The sequence below is a fragment of the Panthera onca genome, chromosome B3 (genome assembly GCF_046562875.1).
Source record: "Panthera onca isolate mPanOnc1 chromosome B3, mPanOnc1 haplotype 2, whole genome shotgun sequence".
NCBI classification, from domain to species: Eukaryota; Metazoa; Chordata; class Mammalia; order Carnivora; family Felidae; genus Panthera; species Panthera onca.
In genome coordinates, this window is record NC_138344.1 from 6997091 (window position 1) to 7023324 (window position 26234).

The window sequence follows — 26234 nt, forward strand, 5'->3', positions numbered from 1 at the left end:
CTCAGGGCATGATCTTGTGGTTCGTGAGTTCGAGCCCCGCATCCTCTGTCTCCCTCTCCCTGCCCCTCTCCGACCTGTGCTCTCCCAAAAATACATAAATATTAAAAAAAAGAAGGATTGGAGATATGGAAGTCTTTACATATTTGGAATCCAAGAGTGCAGAAAAGGGATTAGTCTGGTTCTAGTTGGCATGAGAGGGAAGCACACGTGCGCCCATGAGGATGGAGTGGTTTTGTAAAGCTGTAAGTCATTGATAGAGGAAAGGGTTTGTCTTGGGGAGGCAGTGAGCTCCCTGCAACACAGGGATGCACACTGAGGAGAGGCGGTGCACAGGTGAGCACTGAAGCCTCTGATGTGTCGGTCTCCAGCTATGACACCCCATTTTCAGTGGGTCTGTGCTCCCGAGTGGACACAGGTGGTTCAGTGTGGGCACCGAGTCTGCCCCACCTGTACCCCGAGTTCCGAGAACCGGCCGTCCTCCGGTCTCCGTTGCCAGGTGTTGGGTATGCTGTTGACATCCTCCTCATACACCATGGGAATTTCAGCCCAAGATCTCCTGAATCCACAGCTCTGGTTGGGGCCACAGCTTCTGCGGCCGAGGCTGCTGCTGGGGGCACTGAACACAGAGTGAGTTGGGTCAGTCTCGTGGGACGGACGGTGGAAAGGCTTGGCCCACTCTTGCCAAAGCGGGCAGGAGCTGTGTGAGCGGGGGACGGGGCAGGGGTTACGAGTGGGACTTCCACAGTGGGAGTAAGGCTGGGAAAATCACGGAGCTCGTGATGGGGCAGGGAAGAGGGAGAAGTTGATGCCAAGTGACGTGGAAGCTCATTTCAGATACCGAGCGTGAAGCTGAGACAGGGACAAGGAAGCAGGAAAAGGCTCTTGAGGGACCAGCTGTTACCCGGGGACCAGCACTGCCATTTGGTGTGTGCCTGTGATGTGCCACGGGCTTTCCACTTAATTATCTTTATTCATCAACAATTGCTAAGGCAGGAAATACTATCCCCACTTTATAGGGGAGGAAATTGAGGCACAGAGTGGCCAAGTGACTTGCCCTCAGTGACTTAGGAAACGGCAGAGATTCAAATACAGCTGTGTCTCCTTCGAATTCTATCTCTTTCCACTTTGCCGCCATCCCCCACCCCCCACCCCTGCCCCAGAGTGGGTGGGGATCAGGCACTAAAGCTACAGTTGTGCACACACAGCCTGGATCCCTTGGTCGTAGGGGTGTTAAACCTGAGAGTTTAACATCACTCAGTTGTGCATTCCATGAAAAAAATAGATTTTTCTTTTATTTTTTTAAGTTTATTTTAAAAATTTATTTTGAGAGAGAGATAGAGAGCAAATGGGGGGAGGGCAGAGAGAGAGGGAGGCAGAATTCCAAGAAGGTTCCGTACCATCAGCACAGAGCCCCACTCAGGGGTCAAACCCACAAACCGTGAGATCATGACCTGAGCCCAAATCAAGCGTTGGATGCCCAACTGACTCTGCCACCCAGGCGCCCCATAGATCATTTTCTTTTAAATGTATAAGCAGATGAGGTGCCTGGGTGGCTCAGTCGGTTAAGTGTCTGACTCTTGATTTTGGCTCAGGTCATGATCCCAGGGTCATGGGGTCGAGCCCCGTGTCAGGCTCCACGATGAGTGTGGAGCCTGCTTAAGATTCTCTCTCTCTCTCTCTCTCTCTCTCTCTCTCTCTCTCCTTCTGCCCCTCTCCTCTGCTCACACACTCTCTCTCTAAAAATCAAATAGAAATACAGTAAATGTGTAAGTAGAGGGATAATAGAGAGAGAGCATGTGCATCAAGGGCACTTAGGCAAATAGCTGGATGACGTTTGACAAATGCATACACCTGTCCGGTCATCGCCCAGGCCAGGATACAGAACACTTCCATCAGCCCCTGTGTGTTTTTCTTAACACAACTCAGAACTCTATCGGAACAGCTAAATATATACATTAGTGGGTCATGTGCCACTAGATAGACCCTAACAAGATTTGCTAACATAGGTGCTGTGTTTTCTCTGCAAACGCTATGGTTTCCAGAGCTCAGAAGGGGAGGGGATGAGACAATTGTACAGCAGATAAGATCCTGAAGCCCAGCATTTGAGATGATTAATGGTCCCTGGGCTGCGCTCTTTTTTAGTCTGATATGGAAAGAGGGCAGCCTTGTTTAAATTCTCCCTGTTCCAGCCACTCCCCCGCCCCCCACCAACCAGGCTACTCTGTTATCTCAGCGAAGTCAGAATTAACTCGTGTTTAAACTACCGGGAACCTTAGAGAAGGTGAGTGATTGATAGAAACCCATCTCTTAACAAAGTCAAACGAGAATTTCCGAAGTGTCACCTGGGAACTGAGAACACTGCCTTATAGCCCTTGAAGCTTGGGGGGGTGGGGTTCATTCTCCCTGGCAGGTGTGTGGGGCCCCTGCCGCCCCCTGGCTTTGAAGAGGTGAGCAAGGAGGCCTGGGTGGCCATGTCTGGAGAAGGAAAGTGCCAGATGGCTGGGCAGGTGCTCCAGCTGACTTAACAACCTTATCAGATGCCCCGAGGGGCCCAGCCCTCAGCAGACAGTGATGTTTTGTGAAGGCAGCAAGAGAAAGTGTCCCCACTCCTCCCTTCCCTCTTCCCATCTCTTGAAACTGTCCCACATTGGTCGCAAGGCCATCCATTGGTTCTTAGCTGCTGACTGTCAGTCTGTCCCCAGAGGCTGCTGGCCAGGTCCCCACAAGGACCTTGGCTGTCTCCCAAACTCACCAGTTATGGACTGGCACGTGTGACAAATCACTCCGTGGCTGGCTGTGAGGTAGGATTCCTGTTTGAGTGGAAGGGGACGTATCTTACCACGGCCTGACTGCTCTGCCCTCCTGCACTGAGCCCCGAGCCTCCAGGCTTCAGTTTTTATCAGTGGGATGGAGGGGAGAAGAGAGTAACCCTGGGTGGCCTCACCCGTGGAAGAAGTGGCCAAGCTTCACATCCCAACTACTCTGATTATTGGTTACATATCACGAGTGTCAATCTCCAGTTGCAAATGCCCACCCCGGCCATCTTGGGACAGAGCCCAGTTCTTTCTGAATATACCTAAAATTATGTCCTTTGCCTATATTCAGCCTTTGGAGACTAGGGAGGCTAGATGTCCCCAGGATCACAATCCTTCCTGGCACCCCTGCTCCCATAAAAGATAGAAAGGAGCCTCCAGGTCAGGGTGGCCCCCTGCACACATGTGTTTCCCTCCTGCTCACTCCAAATCCCAGGGATATAGAGAAGAACCCATGTACAGAGGGTACCCATGATGACGAGGGAAACAGGAAGAGGGTCAACCGTGCATTAAGTGACTAACAGTTTCCAGAAGGAAGAAACTCATGGGTAATACTGAGCAGTAGCTGAACACTCTCAGTGCTGCCAGAGGACAGGAAAAGCTCCAAATGCAGAGTCCGAGGAAAGGAGTGGCCAGCTGCTTGACCTCTATTCTAGGAGGAGCTGGAAGAGCTCCTCTGGGGACAGACCCCTGGGGCTCCTGTTGTGTCTGATGGTGCTCTGCATCAGCGACCCTCAAATTCCACGACACTCTAGAATCCCCAGAAATACCCCATGCGCAGGCTGTACCCCTGGGCGATGAAATCAGAATACTTGGGGAGGGGACCTGGGACCCAGCTGTCGTAAAGCTCCCTAACTGCATTCATTGGGGGGGTCATGGTTGAGAACCGCTGATCAAGGGGACACACTCTGTTCCGACATTGGGGAAGGGGTGATCAGCCCATTCACTGCTTGTTCCCACAGAGAGAAGGCTGCTGGTCAATAAGGGGGCTCTTTGTTTTTTTTTTTTTCCCTATTTATTTATTTATTTATTTATTTATTTATTTATTTTAATATATGAAATTTATTGTCAAATTGGATTCCATACAACACCCAGTGCTCATCCCAAAAGATGCCCTTTTCAATACCCATCACCTACCCTCCCCTCCCTCCCACCCCCCATCAACCCTCAGTTTGTTCTCAGTTTTTTTTTTTTAACGTTTATTTATTTTTGAGACAGAGAGAGACTGAGCATGAACAGGGGAGGGGCAGAGAGAGAGGGAGACACAGAATCTGAAACAGGCTCCAGACTCTGAGCTGTCAGCACAGAGCCCGACGCGGGGCTCGAACTCACAGACCGTGAGATCGTGACCTGAGCCGAAGTCGGACGCTTAACCGACTGAGCCACCCAGGCGCCCCTGTTCTCAGTTTTTAAGAGTCTCTTATGCTTTGGCTCTCTCCCACTCTAACCTCTCTCTCTTTTTTTTTCCTTCCCCTCAATAAGGGGGCTCTTTGGATACACCCCCTGGCCTGGGCCCTCATCACCTAGAAAGGTGGGCCAGTGTCTCCCTCCCTCATGGCCCTGTCTCCACCCTCCCTGCCTGTCCTCCACAGCCCTGAGCTGATCTTCCTAGGGATTGCCTCCAACCCTGTCACTCCAATCCCTGCCCTCCACGGCAGACCAAGAGCAGCTGTGGAGACTCTCCAACAGATCCCCATGCTTTTCTGTCTAGACGAATTTCCTCTCCTGGCCCTAATACTCTGGTCAAACTGAGGGTAGGAGTTCATCTTATTCTTCCTGCACCCCCTCTCCACCCCCAGTGCCTGGCCAGGGGACCCGTGCATAGATGCTCACATAAAGGGCTCCTTTTGCTGAACTGAGCGGTGTCTCTGGGCTGTAGAATGAAGGAAACATGATTTGTCCTTGCTGAGCTGTTCTGGCCACAGATGGCCTATTCTGAGGGGAAAAGGCGGATTATAAGTAGCTTGAAAGCTCAAGCATTTTTCTCAACCTACCATTTTTGGCCGTTATTTGTGTTTTATTTTGAATACGTTCAGCATAAATATCTGTACTGATTTTGCTGATCATTAAAATAAAACATGTTCGTTAATAAGTCTTAAAAACCAGAAATATAGGGGCGCCTGGGTAGCTCAGTCAGTTAGGCGTCTGACATCAGCTCAGGTCATATTCTCATGGTTCGTGCGTTCGAGCCCCGCGTCAGGCTCTGTGCTGTCAGCTCAGAGTCCAGAACCTGCTTCGGATTCTGTGTCTCCCTCTCTCTCCGTCCCTCCCTTGCTTGCGCTCTGTGTCTCTCAAAAATGAATAAACATTAAACAATTTTTTTAAATAAAGTAAAAAACAAACAAACAAACAAATCCAGAGATACATATGAAGTAGAAAGTAAATCTCTCTCTGTTACCCTGCCCAGGAATAACCATTGTCAACAGATCCATGTCTAAACTTGCTGAATTTTTGTTATCTGTGTAAACTCTTTTCTCCCTCAAATGGGTCCACGCTCTGCATACCGCTTGTCATCAATGAACCATAGTCATGAATGTGCTTTCCAGTTGACACAAAACTCATCTCATGTAACCACTGTCTGATATTCCACCTCCCTTTGTTAAACCAGAGTCCCCTCTTGGTCGACTGTTACATTGTTCCCAACTCTAGCTGTTAAGTATCACTTTTAGTTTGTGAAAAAGTACATTCTAGAAATAATTCATGAAAAAAAAAAATGGGAACAAAAAGCAACAGCACTCACTCACTGTGTCTCACCCAACTATTTGGCCATAGTTACTTCTGGGCATCTCTCTTCCCGTATGTTTTTGCTAAAACATTTTAGACTCAGGGTGTAGGCAATTTGGATCCTCCTTTGACACTCATTTCACCATGAACTTATACCATATTAGGAGTCAGTTGTCCTGACTGTTGGCTTTGGAAGCTGCTTTAGATTCCTTGAGGGGGCTGTACAGAGTTTTCTCAGTCCTTGCCCTGCTGCAGGGCATCTTGGTTGTGATGAACAGTCTGGTGAGGATGCTTCCATTCTCCTAAGAACTGTAATTATAATTCCTGGTCAGGGGCGCCTGGGTGGCTCAGTCGGTTAAGCATCCAACTTCCGCTCGGGTCACGATCTCACAGTTCATGAGTTTAAGCCCCGCGGTGGGCTCTGTGCTGACAGCTCAGAGCCTGGAGCCTGCTTGGGATTCTGTGTCTCCCTCCCTCTCTGCGCCTCTCACGCTCTGTCTCTCTCCCTGTCAAAAATAAATAAGCATTAAAAATAATAATAATTCCTGGTCAGAGTGATGGTGCTCTCCTCCAAGATGCTTATCACCGGTTCTATGTTTCAGTAATTTCCTTCAATACCTGCCTCCCAAAGGGAAATACGTGTTCTAGAAGGTGTCTCTCTCTGTGTGCTTTCTCACCTACTCTCCCTTCTGTTGCTTCCTCCCCCGGCAGCTGCTCACCAGACCCAGTTAGAGGTTACTTCTTGAAGACCTTCCCCGACAAAGGAGTGCCTGGGCTTGCTGTCATCTGCTGTGTGTAGCCACATGGCCCCGTGCTTCCACACCCATTCTCTGTTTGACAGTGTGAGTTACTCACCAGTCGATCCTCAGTGGATGAAAGGGAGGGCAATGTGGGGGGTGGGAGGAGGTTGGGGGCGAGGGCAAAAAGGAAGGCCCGGTCCACCTCCCACAGATTGCCCTCTGGCTCCCTCCAGGCCCTCTGGTGCCTGGTGGAGGTAGACAGGAGGTCCATTCTAGCTCGCCCACCCCATCACACCTGCCCTCAGAACAGGCCCTCCCCCCACTCCCCGGTGCTTGGGCTGCCAGACCCCAGGAGTTAGGTGGTGGATGGGGAGGAGGCTTGTGCTTGTGGGTGGCCAGGCCACCCCCCTCTTCCAGCCATCCCAGCTGCCCCCATATACAGGGGCCAGGAAGGACTGTTTGTTCAGTCTTCATAACAGAGGGGTGATTACCGGCGCTGGAGGGGAAGACCAGCCAGCCTTGGTCCCCTCACCTGATAGCCTCCCTAGGTTTTATTGAATCTCTGTGTCTCACAATTACCTGTAATTTCATTGCCTTCGTGGGAAGAAGAGTGCTTTTCCCTGCAGCTAAGATTTTTCACCTTCCCTGGACTTGGCCTCCTCGGCCCCCAGCTTCTTCTCATTTCCAACAAGCATCATGAACAATCCTTCCCCCCACCCCAGCTCTGCCCGCACCCCTACCCTGGCCACGCACTCCTCAGCCATTCTCCCACAGTTGTCCTGCCCTGAGAGAGAGAGGAGGGTGGGACAGGAAGGCCCTCAGGCCCTTCCGGGACCCCCAGCTTGAGGGACACACTCCATGGGGCTCTGTTCTGTGGCTGAAACCGATACTGAAACAGGAGAGAAGGTGCTGATGGTTTCTTACCTCTCTTTCCTCCCCAAAGACCTTCTTCTGACCCTGGATCTCAAGCACATCTAGAAGGAGGAGAGCAGTGGAGCTCAGGTTTGGCTTTACTCATTCATTCATTCATTCATTCATTCACCATTTTAACAAATACTCGTTAGGACTCTAATATGTAGTAGGCAGTTGGCAATCAAGGACTACTTAACACAGGCTTATTCAGCACAGTTCCCAGGTGAGGCGTGGCCATAGACATAATTTTAGGACATGGTAGCTGCCTTTGAGAAATTTCAAATCTGCCTGGACATAGAGACGGTTGTAGATTGAATAGCTGATCGGATCCAGCACTGTTGGAGGTAATACTGTTATCCTTGTTTCAGAGAGGAGACAAGTGAACCTCAGAGCCTGTAGCCCTCCCTCCTCTCACTGCCTGCTTTACCCTTTGTGATTCAGTACTGCTGAACCGCAGACACCAGGTTCTTTTGCATTTCAGACCTTGGCCCCTGTGGTCCCCACGGCCTGGAACACCATCCCTGCCTCTCCTTCGCCATCTTCTGTAGCATTCGTTTTCAGAGTGCTGAGCTGAGTGCCCATCTAGCCACCTTGCACAGACCTCTACCTGAGTGCTCACCGCATCATACAGAAATTAGCTGTGAGCGTGAGTGTCTTTCCAACTAGACGGTAGGCTTCTCCACGGCAGGACTTGTGACTCATTCGCCCCAGTCCTGCCACGTGCCACCCAGAGCCTGGTACAGAGCCAGAATTCTAGAAAGATCGGCTGAAAATAACAGATGGGTGAAGTCACTTGTCTAAAGTTGCACTGCTAGCATGGGGTCAAAATGAGATTGGAACCACAGTTGTTGTTACTGTTAGGCGCCTTTATGTGAGTTAGGACAAAGCTCCCTCTCTGAGTGGATGGACTGCAAAAAGAGGCAAGCCTCTGCATGGACCAGTGAGAAAAAGACACTCCATCCCTGGCTGCTGCAGCTCTGTGCCAGGGTCCCAGCTTGGCTGAGCCAGAGCAAGGACAAGATTTCAGCCCCCTTCTTGCTGCCCAGGAGTCCCAGCTCAGACACAGCAAGGGATGGCCTGTTTAAACCCAGGGCAGTCCTCCTCCTTCTTTTTTTTTTTTTAATTTTTTTTTTTAACGTTTATTTATTTTTGAGACAGAGAGAGACAGAGCATGAATGGGGGAGGGTCAGAGAGAGAGAGAGACACAGAATCTGAAACAGGCTCCAGGCTCTGAGCTGGCAGCACAGAGCCCGATGCGGGGCTCGAACTCACGGACCGCGAGATTGTGACCTGAGCCGAAGTCGGACGCTTAACCGACTGAGCCACCCAGGTGCCCCAGGGCAGTCCTCCTTCTGAAGCCCATACTCTTCTTCTCTGCCAGTGAACAGGAGCAATTCTCCCTAAACATTTCTAAGTCAAAAGAAAACTCTAGTGTGTGTGTGTGTGTGTGTGTGTGTGTGTGTGTGTGTGTGTGTTTGTGTGTGTGTGTTTGTGTGTGTGTGTGAGAGAGAGAGAGAGAGAGAGAGAGAGAGAGAGAGAGAGATTTTTTTGGCCAGAGCAACCCTCATCCTGTTGCCTGAGCATAGGTACCCAAGACAGTGGGAAGATTGTCCAAGAAAGACAGGGCTGCAGGGTCACCGAAGATAAAGAAAAACCACTGTGGGGACAGGAAGCATTTTGCCGAGAGCATGGAGGGAAGGTACATCTTCCAACAGTTGATAAGAATTTGGATTTGGAATCTGAAGGCTGAGGAACTATAAGCAGAAACTGAGCATTTCCTGGAATTAGCAATAAAGGACTTAACTATAAAGATGTGAGCCTTGTAGGGCGAGAATAGAGTGGCAGATCTCAACGAGGGGCAAGTGAAACTGAGCCTCAGTTTCTGCATCTGTAAAGTGGGGATAACAATCTCTAAGTCCCAGGGGATCAATGACATAATGTAGGTGAAATGATTGGCATAGTAAGTATGTGCTAAATGGAGACGGTGAGATGATCTTCATGAAAAGATTGATGATGATAATGATGGTGATAATAACATGGCGGCAGTGGTATAATACTTAGGGTAAGAAATGTGTGCCACTGAATATAGAGGTGAAAAGAGCGCAGCCAGCCTCTTCTAGAATAGGAGAAAGAACAAGAGCCTCTCATCCTGCTTTTGTTCCCATCTCCTCCTCTCGTGGCTAATGCACATACCGAGCAGATTTGCTAAAAGCCCTGGCAGAAGAGCCACAGGAGGACTGAAGTGACCAGAGAGGAAGCTCTCAGGTCCTCCAGGCCCCCCTCCCTAGCACTCCATCATCCCACTCACTTGGGGACCCTGTGTGCACTAGGACTCCCAAGAGGGACAAAGGAGTACGGGCTGCCGTGGGGGCTCAGGACTCAATGTTCTTCCTCGGCTGGGAGCACAGCGGGAGGGAGCGGTGGGCAATTAGAAGTTGGAACATCTGGGAGAGGCAGGCAGAAGGCTGCGGAAATATCACATGTGTCATCTGAGGCACTGCCCTGCCTGTACAGAAGGCTGGTATCAGCACTGGGCAAATCTTTATTGCATGCCCATATGCCTGCCACTGTGTTAGGCCTCTGGGATCAGTAGGTGCAAAACAGAAATGGTTCCTGTTTTCACGGTGATGACTTCAAATGTAGCCGAATCCAAATACTCTGTTAGTTTCTTTTTTTTTTTTAATTTTTTAATGTTTTTATTTATTTTTAAGACAGAGAGAGACAGAGCACGAGTGGGAGAGGGGCAGAGAGAGGGGGAGACACAGAATCCGAAACAGGCTCCAGGCTCTGAGCTGTCAGCACAGAGCCCGACGTGGGGCTCGAACTCACAGACCGTGAGATCATGACCTGAACTGAAGTCGGACGCTCAACCGACTGAGCCACCCAGGCGCCCCATCTTTTTTTTTTTTTTTTTAATTTTTAAACACTTACTTATTTTTGAGACACAGAGAGACAGAACGTGAGAGGGGGAGGGGCAGAGAGAGAAGAAGACACAGAATTGGAAGCAGGCTCCAGGCTCTGAAGTGACAGCAGAGAGCCTGACGCGGGGCTCAAACCCACGAACTGTGAGGTCATGACCGGAGCCAAAGTTGGACCCTCAACCGACTGAGCCACCCAGGCGCCCCTCTATTACCTTCTGAGTGAAAGCATTCACAGCTACTTAGGCCAAATACTTTGGAATATACTTGCCTCTTTTCTGTCTCTCTCTCTCACTGCTTATCGAAGCCATTGGCAATGTATCTTCAATATATAGTTCACATTTGACCACTTCATACCTCCTTTCTCACTCAAATCCAGGCGACCATCATCTCTTGCTTGGTCTATTGCAGTAGCCTCCTGGCTGGTCTCTCAATAGTCTCCTCTCCCTGTGACAGCCAGAGTGAATAATCATCTTCTTCTTCTTCTTCTTCTTCTTCTTCTTCTTCTTCTTCTTCTTCTTCTTCTTCTCCTCCTCCTCCTCCTCCTCCTCCTCCTCCTCCTCCTCCTCCTCCTCCTTCTTCTTCTCTTTTAATGTTTTATTTATTTTTAAGACAGAGAGAGACCGAGCATGAGTGGGGATGGGGCAGAGAGAGAGGGAGACATGGAATCTGAAGCAGGCTCCAGGCTCCGAACCATCAGCACAGAGTCCAACGCAGGGCTCGAACTCACAAACCGTGAGATCATGACCTGAGCCGAAGTCGGATGCTCAACCGACTGAGCCACCCAGGCGCCCTCAGAGTGAATCTTCTGAGACACAAATCTGCTTAAGCTGTTCCTCTGCTCAGAGCCCTCCTGTTGCTCTTTATTTCATTCTGCACTGAAGGCAAGTCCTTGCAAAGACTTAGAAGGCAGTCCTAGTCTTGCCTCTGGTTGCCTCTTTAACATCAGACTCTGAGAGCAACAAAACGAAATCCACTTCCTGGAAGAGGTAGGGAAGAAACAGAACCTTGGGCCTCCTTTACCCCTGGCAGATTTTCCTGGAAGCACAGTGTGATAGCCTCCCCACGTGGGACTCTGCATTAACTTGACAAACAGCAAGAATCAGTCATGGGAAGGCAGAGCCTTTTAAAGACATCCCTATAAATAGATATTAAATACAAGTTAAAAATTAAGGACCAGCCTCACACAGGGAGAAGGTGTTTGCAGTCTTACTAAAGGATCCATCTCCAGAATATATAAATAGTTCCTACAAATCAATAAGGAAAAGTATCCCAGGAGAAAAATGAGCCAAGGGTATGCAAAGGCAGGTCAGCGTAAAAGCATGAACGGCCAATAAACATCTGAAAAAACAAATTAGTCAACCTCATCAGTAATCAAGAAAATCTAAATTAAGACAATAAAATGTCATCTGCTGCTAATGTCATGGGCAAAACTAAGAAAGATTGATGACACATAGTACAGGCGAGGGTGCAGAGTAATGAGAATACAAACCGATACAACCTTTTTGTAATTAGCACTCTGACTTTTGAAATGCTAACTTTTTGGGGCGCCTGGGTGGCTCAGTCAGTTGAGCATCTGACGTCGGCCCATGTCACCATCTCACCGTTCTTGAGTTCCAGCCCCGCATGGGGCTCTGTACTGACAGCTCAGAGCCTGGAGCCTGCTTCGGATTCTGTGTCTCCTCTCTCTCTGCCCCTCCCCGGCTCATGGTCTGTCTCTCTGTTTTTCTCAAAAAAAAAAAAAAAAAAAAAAGATATGCTAACTTTTGACCTAGTAATTCTAATGTTTAATATATGTCTTGTATGTTTATGCTTGTGCCCTAAGGTATAGGTAAAAGATTATTCATTGAGGCAGCTTATACAGGTGAAAATTGAAAGAACCCTAAATGCCCATAAATAGGAATATAGTTAAATGAAGGGCGTTCATAGCGTGGAAAGAGTTAGATCTCTAGGTGCTGACCTAGAACAATCTCAAAAATATTACTGACAAATGCAAAAGGCAAGTTGCAAAACGATACGCAAGGCAATATCCATTCATGTTTAAAGAAAAAAGTGAAGCGAAATCCTATTTATAGATCTCTGATTGTTCATACATTTGTACCAATAATGCATAGAAAGGCCCGGAAGGATAGATGTGTAATTACGAGGTGGAAGGGGTGGGACTGAGGATGTGAAGGCGAGTTCCAGTTTTTACTCTCTTCTGACATCATTTGCCAGACTTTTACCAGAGAATTGTGTTTGTGTATTATTTTTGTAATTACAAGTTGTGCACAAATGCATTTGTATATTATTGGTTGAATTTACAAATTCATGTAAACATTAAGTCTCTTTTACAAACACAATGGCTTTCCCACATCCAAACCCCCCAGTATACCCATTTCACGGATGGGAAAGCAGGCAGAGAGAAATGACTTGCCAAAGCCACACAACAAGCCAGTGGCGGGATTGCAGGATGAAGCCGATACTCACAGAGAAATTAGAGCAGTCAGCCTGGGGTAGGCACACGGAAGTAGGAAACAATCTTTATCTTCAAGGGCCTTACAGCCTCACTGATGATGAAAATTTGCAAGGTTCCAAGACAAGGTGGCCCAGCATGGTGAGAGCCAAATTACCATGTTAACACTGATGGAGACTAAATGCAGATGGTCCCGACTTACTATGGTTGGGCTCAAGATTTTTCAGCTTTACGACAGCGGGAAGGCAATATGCATTCGGTAGAAAGCACACGTCCGATTCTAACTTCTTGTTTTTTCCCAGGTCAGCGCCATGCCATACGATGCTCTCTGGTGGTGCTTAGCCATGGGACCATGAGGGTGAACAACCGATATTCTGACAACCATTCTGTGCCCAAATGACCATTATTCTGTTTTCGACTTTTAGCACAGTGTTCAACAAATGACATGAGGTAGTCAACACTTTGTTATAAAGTAGGCTTTGTGTTAGATGATCTTACCCAGCTGTAGGCTAATGTAAGTGTTCTGAGCACGTGTAAAGTAGGCAAGGCTAAGCTATGCTGTCCAGTGCATTTTTGACTTATCATATTATCTTTTTTTAAATTTATTTTGAGAGAGAGAGAGAGAGAGAGAGAGAGAGAGAGAGAGAGAGAGAGAGATTGGGAGACGGAGAGTCCCAAGCAGGCTCCATACTCCCAGCGCAGAGCCTGATGTGGGGCTCGATCTCACGAACCATGAGATCACGACCCAAGCCAAAATCAAGAGTCAGATGCTTAACTGACCAAGACACCCAGGTTACCCTCAACTTATATTTTCAACTCATGATGGGTTTATCTGGGTGTAACACCACTAAAAGTCATGGAAGATGTGCCAGGCAGAGTGTTGAGAGCTTTAAATGCAATACTTAATTTTATTTCCTGCTGACCTTATAATATAGGTACTACAATTACTATCTCCATTTTACAGATGGGAAAACTGAGGTGCAGATAGGTTAAGTAAGTAAGTAGGAAGTACTGGAGGTCAAATGAAACCAGTTTCACTGCAACCTAACACCCCCTTTTTCTCTTGGGGAAAACTTATATGCCAGAGGTCAGCAGAGAAAAGAAGGCAAGGCCCTATTGTCCTGTTGTCCCTATGCAGTGTTATGCTAGGGACAGGGCACTAGGAGTCCACATTCCAGGGGAAGGGAATTCCTTCTATTGCTCTGTCTTCACGTAGGCAAAGCCTGAGAGTAAGCTTATCAGTGAAGAGAGACACAGGCTGCCTGGATGCCAGACAGGGTGGAGGGGACTTTTACTCTCTGCTGTTGTTGCTGTTGTTATGGGAAATTTCCAACATATACAAAAATGGAGGGAAAACTGTGATGAACTCAATGTCCAAGAATGCTTTTGGTCTAAACTCTGTCCCACAGGGAAGGCTTTCCTGGAAGAAATAAGAGGAGCTCCAGAAAGTCCTGCCTTCTCCATGGTGGGCGGGAATGGATAGGGAGGGCTGTGGAGGGGCAGGGGGGGGGGGGAGGTTGGGCTGACCTCTGAAGAGGGGCTGAATAGAGAAGGGGAAGGCCTGCAGCCCACTCACAGCTGTCTCTACAGACCACCCCAGCCACGGAGCTGGGGACGACCTGAAGGTTAGAGCTCCTCCCACTTGTTTTTCAACTTGAGATATAATGTGCATGCCATAGAATTCACCATTTAAAAATGTACAGTTCAAGGGCGACTGGGTGGCTCAGTCGGTTAAACATCTGACTTCAGCCCCAGGTGATGATCTCACGGTTTGTGGGTTTGAGCCCTGCGTTCAGCTCTGTGCTGACAGCTCAGACCCTGGAGCCTGTTTTGGATTCTGTGTCTGCCTCTCTCTCTCTGCCCCTCCCCTACTCATGCTCTGTTTCTCCCTCTCTCAAATATAAATAAACATAAAAAAATAAGAATGTACAGTTCAGTGGTTTTGAGTATATATTCACAGAGATGTGCAACCAACACCCCCATCTAATTCCAGTACATTTTCATCACCCTGTAAAGAAACCCTGTATTTATCAGCAAAATTCCCATATTCCCCTCTTTCTTCAGCCCCCAGCAACCACTAATTTACTTTCTATTTTCAGGGATTCTGGATTTTTCATATACGTGGAGTCAGGCAATATGTGGCCTTTTATGTCTGGCTTCTTTCACTTAGTATAATATTTTCAAGGTCCATTGATGTCATAGCACATATCAGCACTCCAATCCTTTCATGACTAATCTTCCATCGTATAGATATACCACCTTTGGTTTATCCACCCATCCATTCATGGACCTTTGAGATGTTTCCACTTTGTAGCTATCATGAATAACATTGCTATGAACATTTGTATACAAGTTTTTATGAGGACATGTTTTTATCTCTCTTGATCATATATCTAAAGGAAGTATTTCTAGGTCATACAGGAACTCCGTGTTTAAGTTCTTAAGAAACTGCTGAACTATTTTCCACAATGGCTGTAGCATTTATTTCCGCCAGCAGTATAAGAGAATTCCCATTTTCTGCATCTTCATTAATATTTATTTTCCTTTTTGAAAATTATAGCTGTCCTAATGGCTGAGGAATGGTATCTCACTATGGTTTTGATTTGTATTTCCCTGGTGACTAATGACGTTGAGCAGCTTTTCATGTGTTTGTTGGCCATTTGTATATTTTCTTTGAAGAAATATCTGTTTGGGTCCTTTGCCTGCTTTTCAACTGGTTTGTCTTTTTGTTGTTGAGTGGCGAGGGTTTTTTTAAGAAATATTTTTGATGCTGTACCCTGATCAGACATATGATTTGCAAATATTTTCTCCCATTCAGCGGATTGTCTTTTCACTTTCTCATAAGTGTCTTTTGAAGCACAAACATTTTAAAATTTAAAAAAAAAATTTTTTTTTTCGACGTTTTTTTATTTATTTTTGGGACAGAGAGAGACAGAGCATGAACGGGGGAGGGGCAGAGAGAGAGGGAGACACAGAATCGGAAAGAGGCTCCAGGCTCCGAGCTGTCAGCCCAGAGCCTGACGCGGGGCTCGAACTCACGGACCGCGAGATCGTGACCTGGCTGAAGTCGGACGCTTAACCGACTGCGCCACCCAGGCGCCCCATAATTTTAATGAAGCTCAATTTATCTATGTTTTTCCTTTGGTTGCTTGTGCTTTTGGTGTTATACCTAAGAAACTGTTGCCTAAGCCAAGGTCATAAAGAATTATGCGTATGTTTCCTTCTAAGAGTTTCATAGATTGGCCTTTATATTTAAGTCTTGGTCTATTTGGAATTGGTTTTTGTAGATGGTGTGAGGTGTGAAGCTTCTTTTGAGTTATTCTTCAACACCTGCTGCCAGGGAAGCTCCTAATTTTAATTACCAGGCTCAGCACAGAGGCAGCAGGCCCCAAACATTTCCATCTGGGTAGCACTGGATAGTTTAAACTACATTCTCTTATGTGATCTCTCTAATAATCAAGTCAGATAATTACCCGATTTTATTTTGTTTTTTTTTTTAAATGTTTATTTTATTTTTGAGGGAGAGGGAGAGCGAGAGCAAGTAGGGGAGGGACAGAGGCAGAGAATCCCAAGCAGGCTCTGTGCTGTCAGCACAGAGCCCGATGCAGGGCTCGAACCCACAAACCGTGAGATCATGACTGGAGCCAAAGTTGGATGCTTAACCGAGTGGGCTGCCCAGGCGCCCCTCCCCAATTTTAGGTGTAAGAATACAGACTTGGAGAAGGTGAGTGAGTTGCTTAAAATCATGTAGGAACCCGAAAGGCAGAGTCAGAATTTGGTACTAGAGGAGATAACCCTGGAAGAGGGGAGAGGGGCGATGGAAATCCTGGGTCATGGTCTCAGTTCTTCCGCTTGTGTTTGTATGAACTTGTACAAGTCAGGTACCTGTTGGGGTCTCAACTGCATCATGGGTGGGCAAGGGAGTTGATCTTGGGTAATTAGAATAATACTTTAATGAGCACCTACCACATTCCAGGCTCTGTGCAGGCCGCTTTAAGTATACCACCTCTAATCTTTCCAATAACCTTACTAGGCAGGCAACTCTTCCTTTCCCAGAAGAGAAAATGAAAACTGTGCAGTCAGTACCTGAGAACACAGTCTGGAAATGTCAAGGCTGGACAGAGAATCCAGCCTGTTTCCTCTCTGCTACCTACCCTTCCTGAGTCTGTGTGCTTATCTGTAAAGGTTAATTAACGTTCCTTCCTCCTACGATTGCTGTGAGCAATGTGGGCAGAGCCCTTCATTCGTGGGCTGAATCCTTACTGGGCACTTACAAGACGCTAAACCCAGCTGTAGGTGAGGATAGAACAGAAAACAAGACAAAATCCCTGCTCTCATGGAGTTGACATTCTAGAAGGGGGAAGGGAAACAGAACAAGGAAAGAAATTTACACACACACATCAGGTAATATCAGACAGTGATGAGTGCTAACAGAAAACAGCGGGTGGCAGTGGAGTGAAAGCAGCCAGGAAGCCATCAGGTGACTCATGCACAGAGGACTGAATGATCCAAAGGAGGCAGAGAGGGAAATCTGGGGGCAGACTGTCCAAGTAGAGGTTATGGGACTAGGTTAGTGCAAGAAGCTTCTCTGTACTTCCACTCTGTGCCAGCAACTGCTTTGGGCAGAGTGTTCAGAAATGAATACAGTCCAGTGGTCCAAGTGCTCGCTGTGAGGGAGGAGACAACACACAGCAGATCATTTCTTGGCCGATGAATGGGTGCATCTAATTACGAGGCGAAACATTAGTTAAAAAAAATTTTTTTAAAGTTTTATTTATTTTTTTGGAATTTTTAAATGTTTATTTATTTTTGAGAGAGAGAGAGAGAGAGAGAGAGAGAGAGAGAGAGAGAGAGAGAGAGAATAAGCAGGGAAGGGGCAGAGAGAGGGAGAGGGAGAGAGAGAGAATCCCAAGCAGGCTCCAAGCCCGATGCAGGGCTCGAACTCATGAACCCTGGGATCGTGACCCAAGCCGAAATCAAGAGTAGGACGTCTAACCGACTGAGTCACCCAGGTGCCTCTGAAACATTAATTTTACCCATGTTTTTGCAAACGTGTCCTGCAGGTGCGGAGACCTCACCGTAAGAGCTCACCAACGTGACCAGGTTAGTGCTCCCTGTTAATTTTTTCCTTCACAGCCACTGGGCCCCTGTGATTTCGATCCCCCCTCCAGGCACCAGGGTGCGCTGTATCTTCTCTTGGTGCCGGCTGACGACGACGCCGCGCTCTCCCCACTTCTTGCTGAGCCGCACTTCCGGCGGCAAGCGGAAGCGGGGACTCTCAGCCGCCGGAGCCGGAGGCATGGCGGGGGCGGGGCTGGGGGAGGCGCGTGCCGAGCAGGCCGGGGGGTCCGTCTCCCCGGCCCTTTGAACCCGGAGCGTACAGGTGAGGACCTCTCCTTTCTTGGCCCAGCCCCCAAGCCCGTCAGGCCCTTCCCGAGGCCTCCCCGGCTTCCCGCCGCGGGGCGGCCCCCTCCCTGCCAGACGCCGAGGCTCCGCGGCCCCCGCCCTCCCTGAGCCGTCTCTTCCCATTGAGGCCCCGCCCCGGGCTTCTCTTTCCGGGGGCGCCCCCTTGGGTGTGTGTGCCCGCCCCTCGGTATCCCCTTACCGTTTTTGGGAGCTGTCACGAGGAATTGGGGGGGGGGGTGCACCGGCCCCCGTGGGGAAGCCGAGACGCAGCAGAGGAAAAGGACAGGTCTAGTGCCACTCGACGAGCTAGTGGCCCTATCCAGCCAGGCTTTCTTCTCGTTCCATAAAAAACGTGCCGAACGCACACGAGGGGCCAGCCCCATCGCTAGGCTCTGAGAAAACTTCGGTGACCGGTGTGGACGTGGTTGCTTCCTGTCCGGGGGGTCCCGTTTAGTGGGGGGACTAAATTATTAAACGCACAACCCTGCAAGTACAAGTGCGTATTCAAGTCGTGGCCGTTACTGTGGAGAAGACAAAAAATAAACGGGGAGCCCTGTGTTGGAGAGAATGGTCAGGGAAGACTTCCTGGAGGAGATGGCAGTTAGGCTGCAACTTGAGAAGTTATGGCAAGGGCCTGGGGAAAGACGTTCTAGGCAGAGGGAACAGCACCTGTGGATACCTGAGTTGGCAAAGAGCTTGGGGTGAGGCCGGTCCAACGTGCAGGAGATGAAGCTTGAGAGGTGTCACGTAGTGTGATGGGCGTGCAGAACACCCACCACCTAGTGCCACAGATAGGAGTAAAATGCAGGGACAGAGTTGCAAGCATGGTTAGTGCCGTGAAGGAGAGGTGTGGCCAGTAAGTTAGTATTTTAGCTAATGGGGAGTCGAAGGAAGACTCCTCTGAGGAAGTGATTATGAGGCTGATGGCTGAATTGGGAGTTAACGCAGCAAAGGGAGGAGGAGAGCTTTTTTAGATTTGGTTAACAGCAGGTGCCAAGCTTCCGAGACAGGAGGTAGGTTCCCTCTTGAAGAAAATAAATGGTTAGAATTAACGGGAAAAGATGAGGCCGGAGAGGCAGAGCTGAGACCTTTGAGCATCTGGTTGGCATGTTGAGGGCTTGATTCTTCTCTTTAAGGGCAGTGGGGAGATACTGACCTGTATTAGTCCACAGGGGAAAGGACGCGGTCACCAAAGCATTTTGGAAAGGTCACTCTGGCTGTTGAAAGGAGTGGATTTAGGTAGGAAGCTGGTGCAGTAACGCAGACGTGAAAGTGTAAAAGTTCGGAGAAGGGTGCCGGCAGCTTGTGATAGGAGTAAGTGGAAGATTAGAGAGGACTGTTTAGAGGGTAGACTCTCCAGAGTTTGGTGACTGATCAGGGGGCTGAGGAAAAGAGGGATCAAGGAAGACTGTCAGGTTTCTGGTTCCTGCTAGCTGGAGAGTTGCTAGGCCATTCACTGGCCTGAGGGAGCTGGGAGAGGGCCAGATTTTAGGACACTCGTAAGTTCCTCTCTTTTTTCCTAAGTCTCACCCTGACTTGAGGGGACTTTCATTACATACTTTTTCTATAGTGTTTGAATTTTTATGAGCGTGTACTTTTATAATCAGAACAGCGAGAGAACAAATTGAAAAAGCCTTGAAAGACTCCATGTCTCTCAAAATCACAATTGTGTGATATAAAATTGTGTGTGTGTGTGTGTGTGTGTACGTACAGAGAGGGAGAGAGAGAGAGCACGCACGCTGAGGGAAGGAAATTCAGTGACGATTTCCTGTACGATTTGGAGCTGAAGCCAACAGGTCGTCAGCTCCACTCACCCCACCCCTTCACACCCATCACCCCAGTTACTGGTGTCTTTCTCTTAAAAAGACAAATCAGAGAGGGGCGCCTGGGTCGCTCAGTCAAGCATCTGACTTGGGCTGAGGTCATGATCTCGTGGTTTATGCCCCACATCGGGCTGTCTGCTGTCAGCATGGAGCCTGCTTCGGATCCTCTGTCCCCCTCTCTCTCTGCCTGTACCCCACTCGTTCTGTCTCTCAAAAAAAAAAATATATGTATATATATAAAAGACAAATCGGAGAATTTCAGATGGGACTATGCAAAGTGTATCCCAATTTTCTTAGAATTAAGCATCTGTTTTGCTTAATATGATCAGTGGCTCTTTCTTAGCTGAGCAACTCTAGTATGCACTTTATCCGACTCAGCAGTTCGTCTGTTAGATGGTGTCTGGTCCCTATTCCACCTGTTCCTGGGCCTCGTCTGCCTTTCTCATCCCGGTCTGGTCTCCCTCTGAGTCCAACCCAGTCTTAGGTTGGCAGGATTGCCCTCGGCAGGGATTGAGTGAGGCAGTTTTGTATGCTGTTTGGTATTTTAAAATGCTTCAACCTTAATACTGTGTTTTTAAGGCTGAATCAGAATAGCCACATCAATAACGTCACTGTTACAAGGAGTAGCTGTGTGGTCAGCTGTGGAGGATTTTGCTCACTTGATCATGCCAAGGGTCTTTGAGAAAACTTATGAGATTGCTTTTAAACTCCCACCGGCTTCTTCCAAGCATCTGTTATTAAGTTTGTATCTTATTGGCCGTGTGCATTCTGTAACTGATTGTGTTTTCCTTTTTGCTCTGGCTGCTGAGAAAATCAGGGCCAAATGAGACGGTTGGCAGTGCTGCAGGTCCGTGTGGTGTGCCTTTCTGCGTACGTCTGGCTTCGTCTTATTGTCCTACCTTAGTTTTCTCTTCACAATTATTTTCTGATTAAAAATTCTGAGTACAGGTAATACTTTGAATATATGTAATCTTTAAAGAATGACAGTACAGTGAGTGCTGATTTAGGAAAAAAATGTAACCTTGGAGTTGCCAGTGTGTCCCAACCCGTATCCAGTTTCTTACTTTTCTCAGGTAACCACTGTTCTAATTTTATAATACCTTTGCTTTTGATATTTGTGTTCCATATCTATTGATGGCTTTTATTTATTTATTTATTTAAAAATTTTTTTTATATCAGACAAAATAGATTTTATTTTTATTTTTTTTCAATATATGAAGTGTATTGTCAAATTGGTTTCCATACAACACCCAGTGCTCATCCCAAAAGGTGCCCTCCTCAATACCCATCTTTAAATTTTTTTTTAATGTTTATTTTATTTTTGAGACAGAGAGAGAGCATGAATGGGGGAGGGCAGAGAGAGAGGGAGACACAGAATCGGAAGCAGGCTCCAGGCTCTGAGCCATCAGCCCAGAGCCCGACACGGGGCTCGAACCCACGGACCGCGAGATCGTGACCTGAGCTGAAGTCGGACGCTTAACCGACTGAGCCACCCAGGCACCCCTATTGGTGGCTTTTAAACTAGAAATTGTTTGAAGCTTATGTGGAGAGAAACACACAAAATACTCTGCTGCTTGCTGTTTTCATTCATCATTGTGTTCTGAGATTCCTTTAGGTTGTTATGTGTAGCTAACATTAATTAGCTAAGCATTAATTTATTGCTTCATGAGATTCCACTGCATGAATATGCCTGGAAGAATTTATCTAGTCTTCTGTTGCTGGGCATTTGGAGTGTCGTCAGTTTGTGCTATTTCTAACAGTCCTGCTGCAGACATTCTTGTTATTTACGTGCAGATATTTCTGTAGATCAGGGTTTCTCATCCTTAGCACTATTGACCTCTTGGTCCAAGTGTGGGGGGCCGGCCTGTTTACTTGGCAGCATCCCTGGCTTCTGTTTGGTGGACACTCATAACACCCCTCCTTCCCAAGTTAGGACAACCAACCATTGTCTCCAGATGCTCCGGTTGCTCCAGTGAGGAACCAGTGCCCAAGATCAGTGGTTGGCAGACTTTTTCTGCAAGGGGTCAGATAGTAAGTAATTCAGTCTTGTGGGCCCAGTGGTCTTTGGTCTCAACTAATCATCTATGCCTCTGTAGGACAAAAGCAGCCATAGGTAACCTGTAAATAAATGGGTATGGCTGTGTCCCAATAAAATTTTACTTAAAAACAGGCAGGCAGACTAGATTTGGCCTGAGGGCATTATGCGCTCTCTTGCTGTAATCTAGATCAGTAGGGAATATATTTTATATCCTCACCCAGTGCGTGTAACTCATATGTATAATTGAAACAAAAGTTTCATGAAATCGTACTTACCCTTATTGTATGTGGTACAGTTCGGTGTTTTCTGTTTTTGTTCCACTTTTTAAAATGTCTGGTATATCCACTAAATTTATTTCAAAGCCTCATCAATGAGTTGTGACTAACAGTTTGAGAAATTTAGTTTGCTCAGTCATAGAGATACGCACATCGTTCACTGGACCAGATAGTATCTATGCTTATGTACAGCATTTCAGATCCCTTTTAGAAGGAGGCAGGGTATAAATAAATACCACACTGTGTATATGTTTTTATTTCTAAAATATAGATTAGGTCAGTCACTCCTGGTTAAAACCCACAATAGCTGGTGTGGCATTGGTGTGGCCTGGCGTGACGTGTGAAGTGTTTTCTAGTCTGCCTCCAGTCTGCTTTTCTAAGCTTCTCTTTTATTACTCACTCTGTGCTTCCTGGGCTCTAATCACTTGGAATCTCTCTTCCCAAATGTATCACGCCTCTCTCCTTCCAAGTGTATTTCATCCAAGTGAACGCTCCTCTTTTACTTTGCCTTGTGAATTCTTTACCCTGCAGGGCCCATTTTGAATGTTGTTCCATGCATTCATTTAACCTACTTGAGAGCACTTGCTATGCCTCCCGTTCTGCCCCAGGTGGTGGTGGGGATTCAGCAAGGAATTGGGCAGGGTACCTGGGGTCTTGTGTGTGGTGACAGATACTAAAAAGGTAAACAAGATAATTTAAAAAGTGAGAAGGGCTGAAGAAAACAAAATAGGGTGAAATGACAGTTGGTGTGGATGGGAAGGTAGGGAGAATCCGAGAAGTTGCTCTTTTAGCTGAGATTTGAATGGTGACACAGAGGCAGCTCAGCGCTTCAGAAACTTTATGCTTCCTTCCGGCTTCCACAGTTTCCCAAGGAATCCACAGATGATTGCCTTGTTCCCCTCCAGACAATATATCATTTATCTGGTTGCTTGCAAGATTTCTACTTTGTGTTTCCGTTTTTAAGTTTGACTGTGATGGGTCTGGGCATAGATTTCTTTGTGTTTATCACGCTTGGGAACTTCTGAATCTTGAGTTTACATCTGTGAGGGTTTGCTTTCGGATTCTCTATTGTATTCCATTGGTGTATTTGTCTGTCTTTATGCTGGTACCACACTTAAAAAAAAAATTACTTTGGCCTTGTAATATGTTTTGAAATCAGGAAGTCTGAGTCTTCCAACTTTGTTCTTTCACAAAATTGTTTTGGCTGTTTGGGGTGCCTTGAGATCACTTGTGCATTTTAGGATGAATTTTTCTATTTTTGCAAAAAACGCCATTGGGATTTTGATAGGGATGCATTGTGTTTTATACATCGCTTTGGGTAGTATGGACATCTTAACAGCCCAGTAAATAGATTTCTTTAATGAATGTGCACTGAATGTGGCTGTTAACACTGAACAACTCTGATGTAGTTCTAGGTTTATTCTCTTGAATATTCCCAACATCTAAGCGTGCTTTGCAGGTGTTCCTAGTGAATCAGGTCCTTCCCTCAAACCTGTTTTTAGACTCAGAAATGTTGGGACCACTTTCTGACTCTAATCTGAGAAGGAGAAGTGCTGATCACTGTCATCTTGGGAGTTCCTGGGTCCAGGGCATAAGGAGGAAAAGCTTTGACTTTCTATACTTCTGTACTTTCTATACCTTTCTATACCTTTCTATATTTGTATTTCGGCCAATTTTGTTTTGTTTTCGTGACTTCTTCACTTTTCCGTGCAGAGATGTGATGATGGATCATCATGTTTCCACCATCAAACCTCGAAGGATCCAGAACCAAAATGTCATTCACCGCCTGGAACGCCGACGGATCAGCTCGGGCAAGGCAGGCACCCACTGGCATCAGGTCCGAGTATTCCACCAGAATGTCTTCCCCAACTTCACGGTCGTCAATGTTGAAAAGCCTCCTTGTTTCTTGCGTAAATTCTCACCTGATGGACGCTACTTTATTGCTTTCTCTTCAGACCAGACGTCCCTCGAGATCTATGAGTACCAGGGCTGCCAGGCAGCCGAGGACCTACTGCAGGGCTATGAGGGGGAGATCCTGTCCAACGGCAATGACCAGCGGTCGGTCAGCATCCGCGGCCGGCTCTTTGAACGCTTCTTCGTCCTGCTGCACATCACCAACGTGGCCGCCAACGGTGAGCACCTGAACCGGGAGTGCAGCCTCTTCACTGACGACTGTCGCTGTGTCATCGTGGGCTCAGCTGCCTACCTCCCGGATGAGCCGCATCCTCCTTTTTACGAGGTGTACCGCAACAGTGAGTCCGTGACCCCCAACCCCCGGTCCCCTCTGGAGGACTATTCCCTCCACATCATTGACCTTCACACCGGCCGCCTGTGTGATACGCGCACCTTCAAGTGTGATAAAGTGGTCCTGTCGCACAACCAGGGGCTGTACCTGTACAAAAACATCCTGGCCATCTTGTCAGTGCAGCAGCAGACCATCCACGTCTTCCAGGTGACCCCTGAAGGCACTTTCATCGACGTGAGGACCATCGGCCGCTTCTGCTACGAGGATGACCTCCTCACCGTGTCAGCTGTCTTCCCTGAGGTGCAGCGGGACAGCCAGACGGGCATGGCCAGTCCTTTCCGAGATCCCTTCATCAACTCCCTCAAACACCGGCTGCTGGTGTACTTGTGGCGCCGGGCGGAGCAGGACGGGAGTGCGATGGCCAAGAGGCGCTTCTTCCAGTACTTTGACCAGCTGCGCCAGCTGCGCATGTGGAAGATGCAGCTTCTGGACGAAAACCACCTGTTTATCAAGTACACTAGTGAGGACGTGGTCACCCTGCGGGTCACGGATCCATCACAGGTATGCGGTGCTCTCCTGCTCTTTGCTCCTCCCATCCCCTTGGGAAGATGGGAACATTTCTGTCTTTGCCTATAGCCAGCCTCTCCGACATTGGCATTTCATGTAGTCTTGAGTTTTTGTTTTCCTAGGCCTCAAACTCAAAACAACTCCACTTTTCTCTGGCCACGTGTATTCATTTGGACAAACGGAAGCTATATCTCAAGCCATTGGCATGTGGATAGTCAACTCTGTCATTATTACCCTGATTCTTCTGCAGAGCATTTTCAGTACCCCTGAGATAGAAGCCCAAATGCTACAGGGTTGAAGTTTGGACTGCCTGTGGATAATCCTGCCTTGATTTTGTGAGGCTGTGATTAATGGTCTGACTGCTTTAGTTCTAGGAATGAGAATGAGCCACCATACCAGAAACATTTTCTAAAAATTTAGCCTCTCTTTTCTGCCCAGATGGTTAATGTCAATATACTTCTTCATAAAGCCTTTAGAAGGTAACTAATAGGTAAGCTCATCTGGCAGTTAGTTTTATGACTTTACTCTGACCTTGCCCATGCATAGATTGTAGGGCAGTGAAAAGATTAAAAGGAAGCCAGAGTGTCTTATCCCCCAAGTGAATCATCAGGACTTCAAGTATTAGGGTTTTTCACTTTGGATAAAAGATCTCTTTAGGGGAGATAGCTATTTCTCAGATGGGAATAAAATGGTGTTAAGGGCACAGAAACCTGTCAGACTCTTGGGTTGAAACGCCATGTTGAAATTCAGGGTATTTTGGGCATTTCTCTTTGAGAGGCTCTCCACTTTAGTGTTGATCAAGTAAAATACCTACCTTTCTATACCTTTGCCCCTCTGTTCTATTTCCAGAATCTCTCCTTAGATAGGAGTTTGGGAATTGAGAATAGAGAGCAAACCAGTAAACCACAAAGGGGGCTGAGTCTGGTATCTCCCACTGACTTGCAGTTGCTTCTATCATAGGAGAGACTGTATAGGGCATTGTTTCCTGAGACCTTACCAGGCATCCGTGGTAAAATGTTTTCCAGTATTTTTCTTCTGAATCATAGCCTGTGTATTCTTCAAGGTGGCGGGGAGGGGGAGCGGTGAGTAATAACGGTTGGATGTTACTTTTTCTGGATTCTTCTTCTTCCCTATTAATGATGAAGTCACCCGTTGAGCCATCACGAAGGAGCATCTAGTGTATCTTATGTGTCATCGGGGGTTGGTAGTGAAGCCCTTGACTTCTGTACCCTTCTGTCTTGTATTTCCCAGTCTGCCCTGGAGGCAAGCCTAGTAAAGGTTTGTGTAATTTTTTTTTTTTTTAATTTTTAAAAAAATT

The 26234-nt window shown here is 47.4% G+C and overlaps 1 protein-coding gene across 8 annotated transcripts in view; it reads left to right on the top strand.

Annotated features, from left to right (window-relative positions):
- The first annotated feature begins 17830 nt into the window (after positions 1-17830).
- The window catches only part of DET1 (DET1 partner of COP1 E3 ubiquitin ligase), a 58070-nt gene continuing 49666 nt past the window's right edge, over positions 17831-26234 (top strand). For 6 of the 8 annotated variants that reach the window (XR_013556436.2, XM_078448999.2, XM_078449000.2 and 3 more), the window contains exons 1-2: positions 17849-17945; positions 23818-24910. Coding sequence is in view for 6 of the 8 variants with exons in the window: in XM_078448999.2 (XP_078305125.1) it covers positions 23825-24910 (1086 nt within the window). In the remaining 2 variants the exon portion in view is untranslated. Of the gene's footprint in view, positions 17946-23817; positions 24911-26234 lie in introns of all 8 variants that reach the window. The other 2 variants (XR_013556435.2, XM_078448996.1) reach the window with 1 other exon arrangement.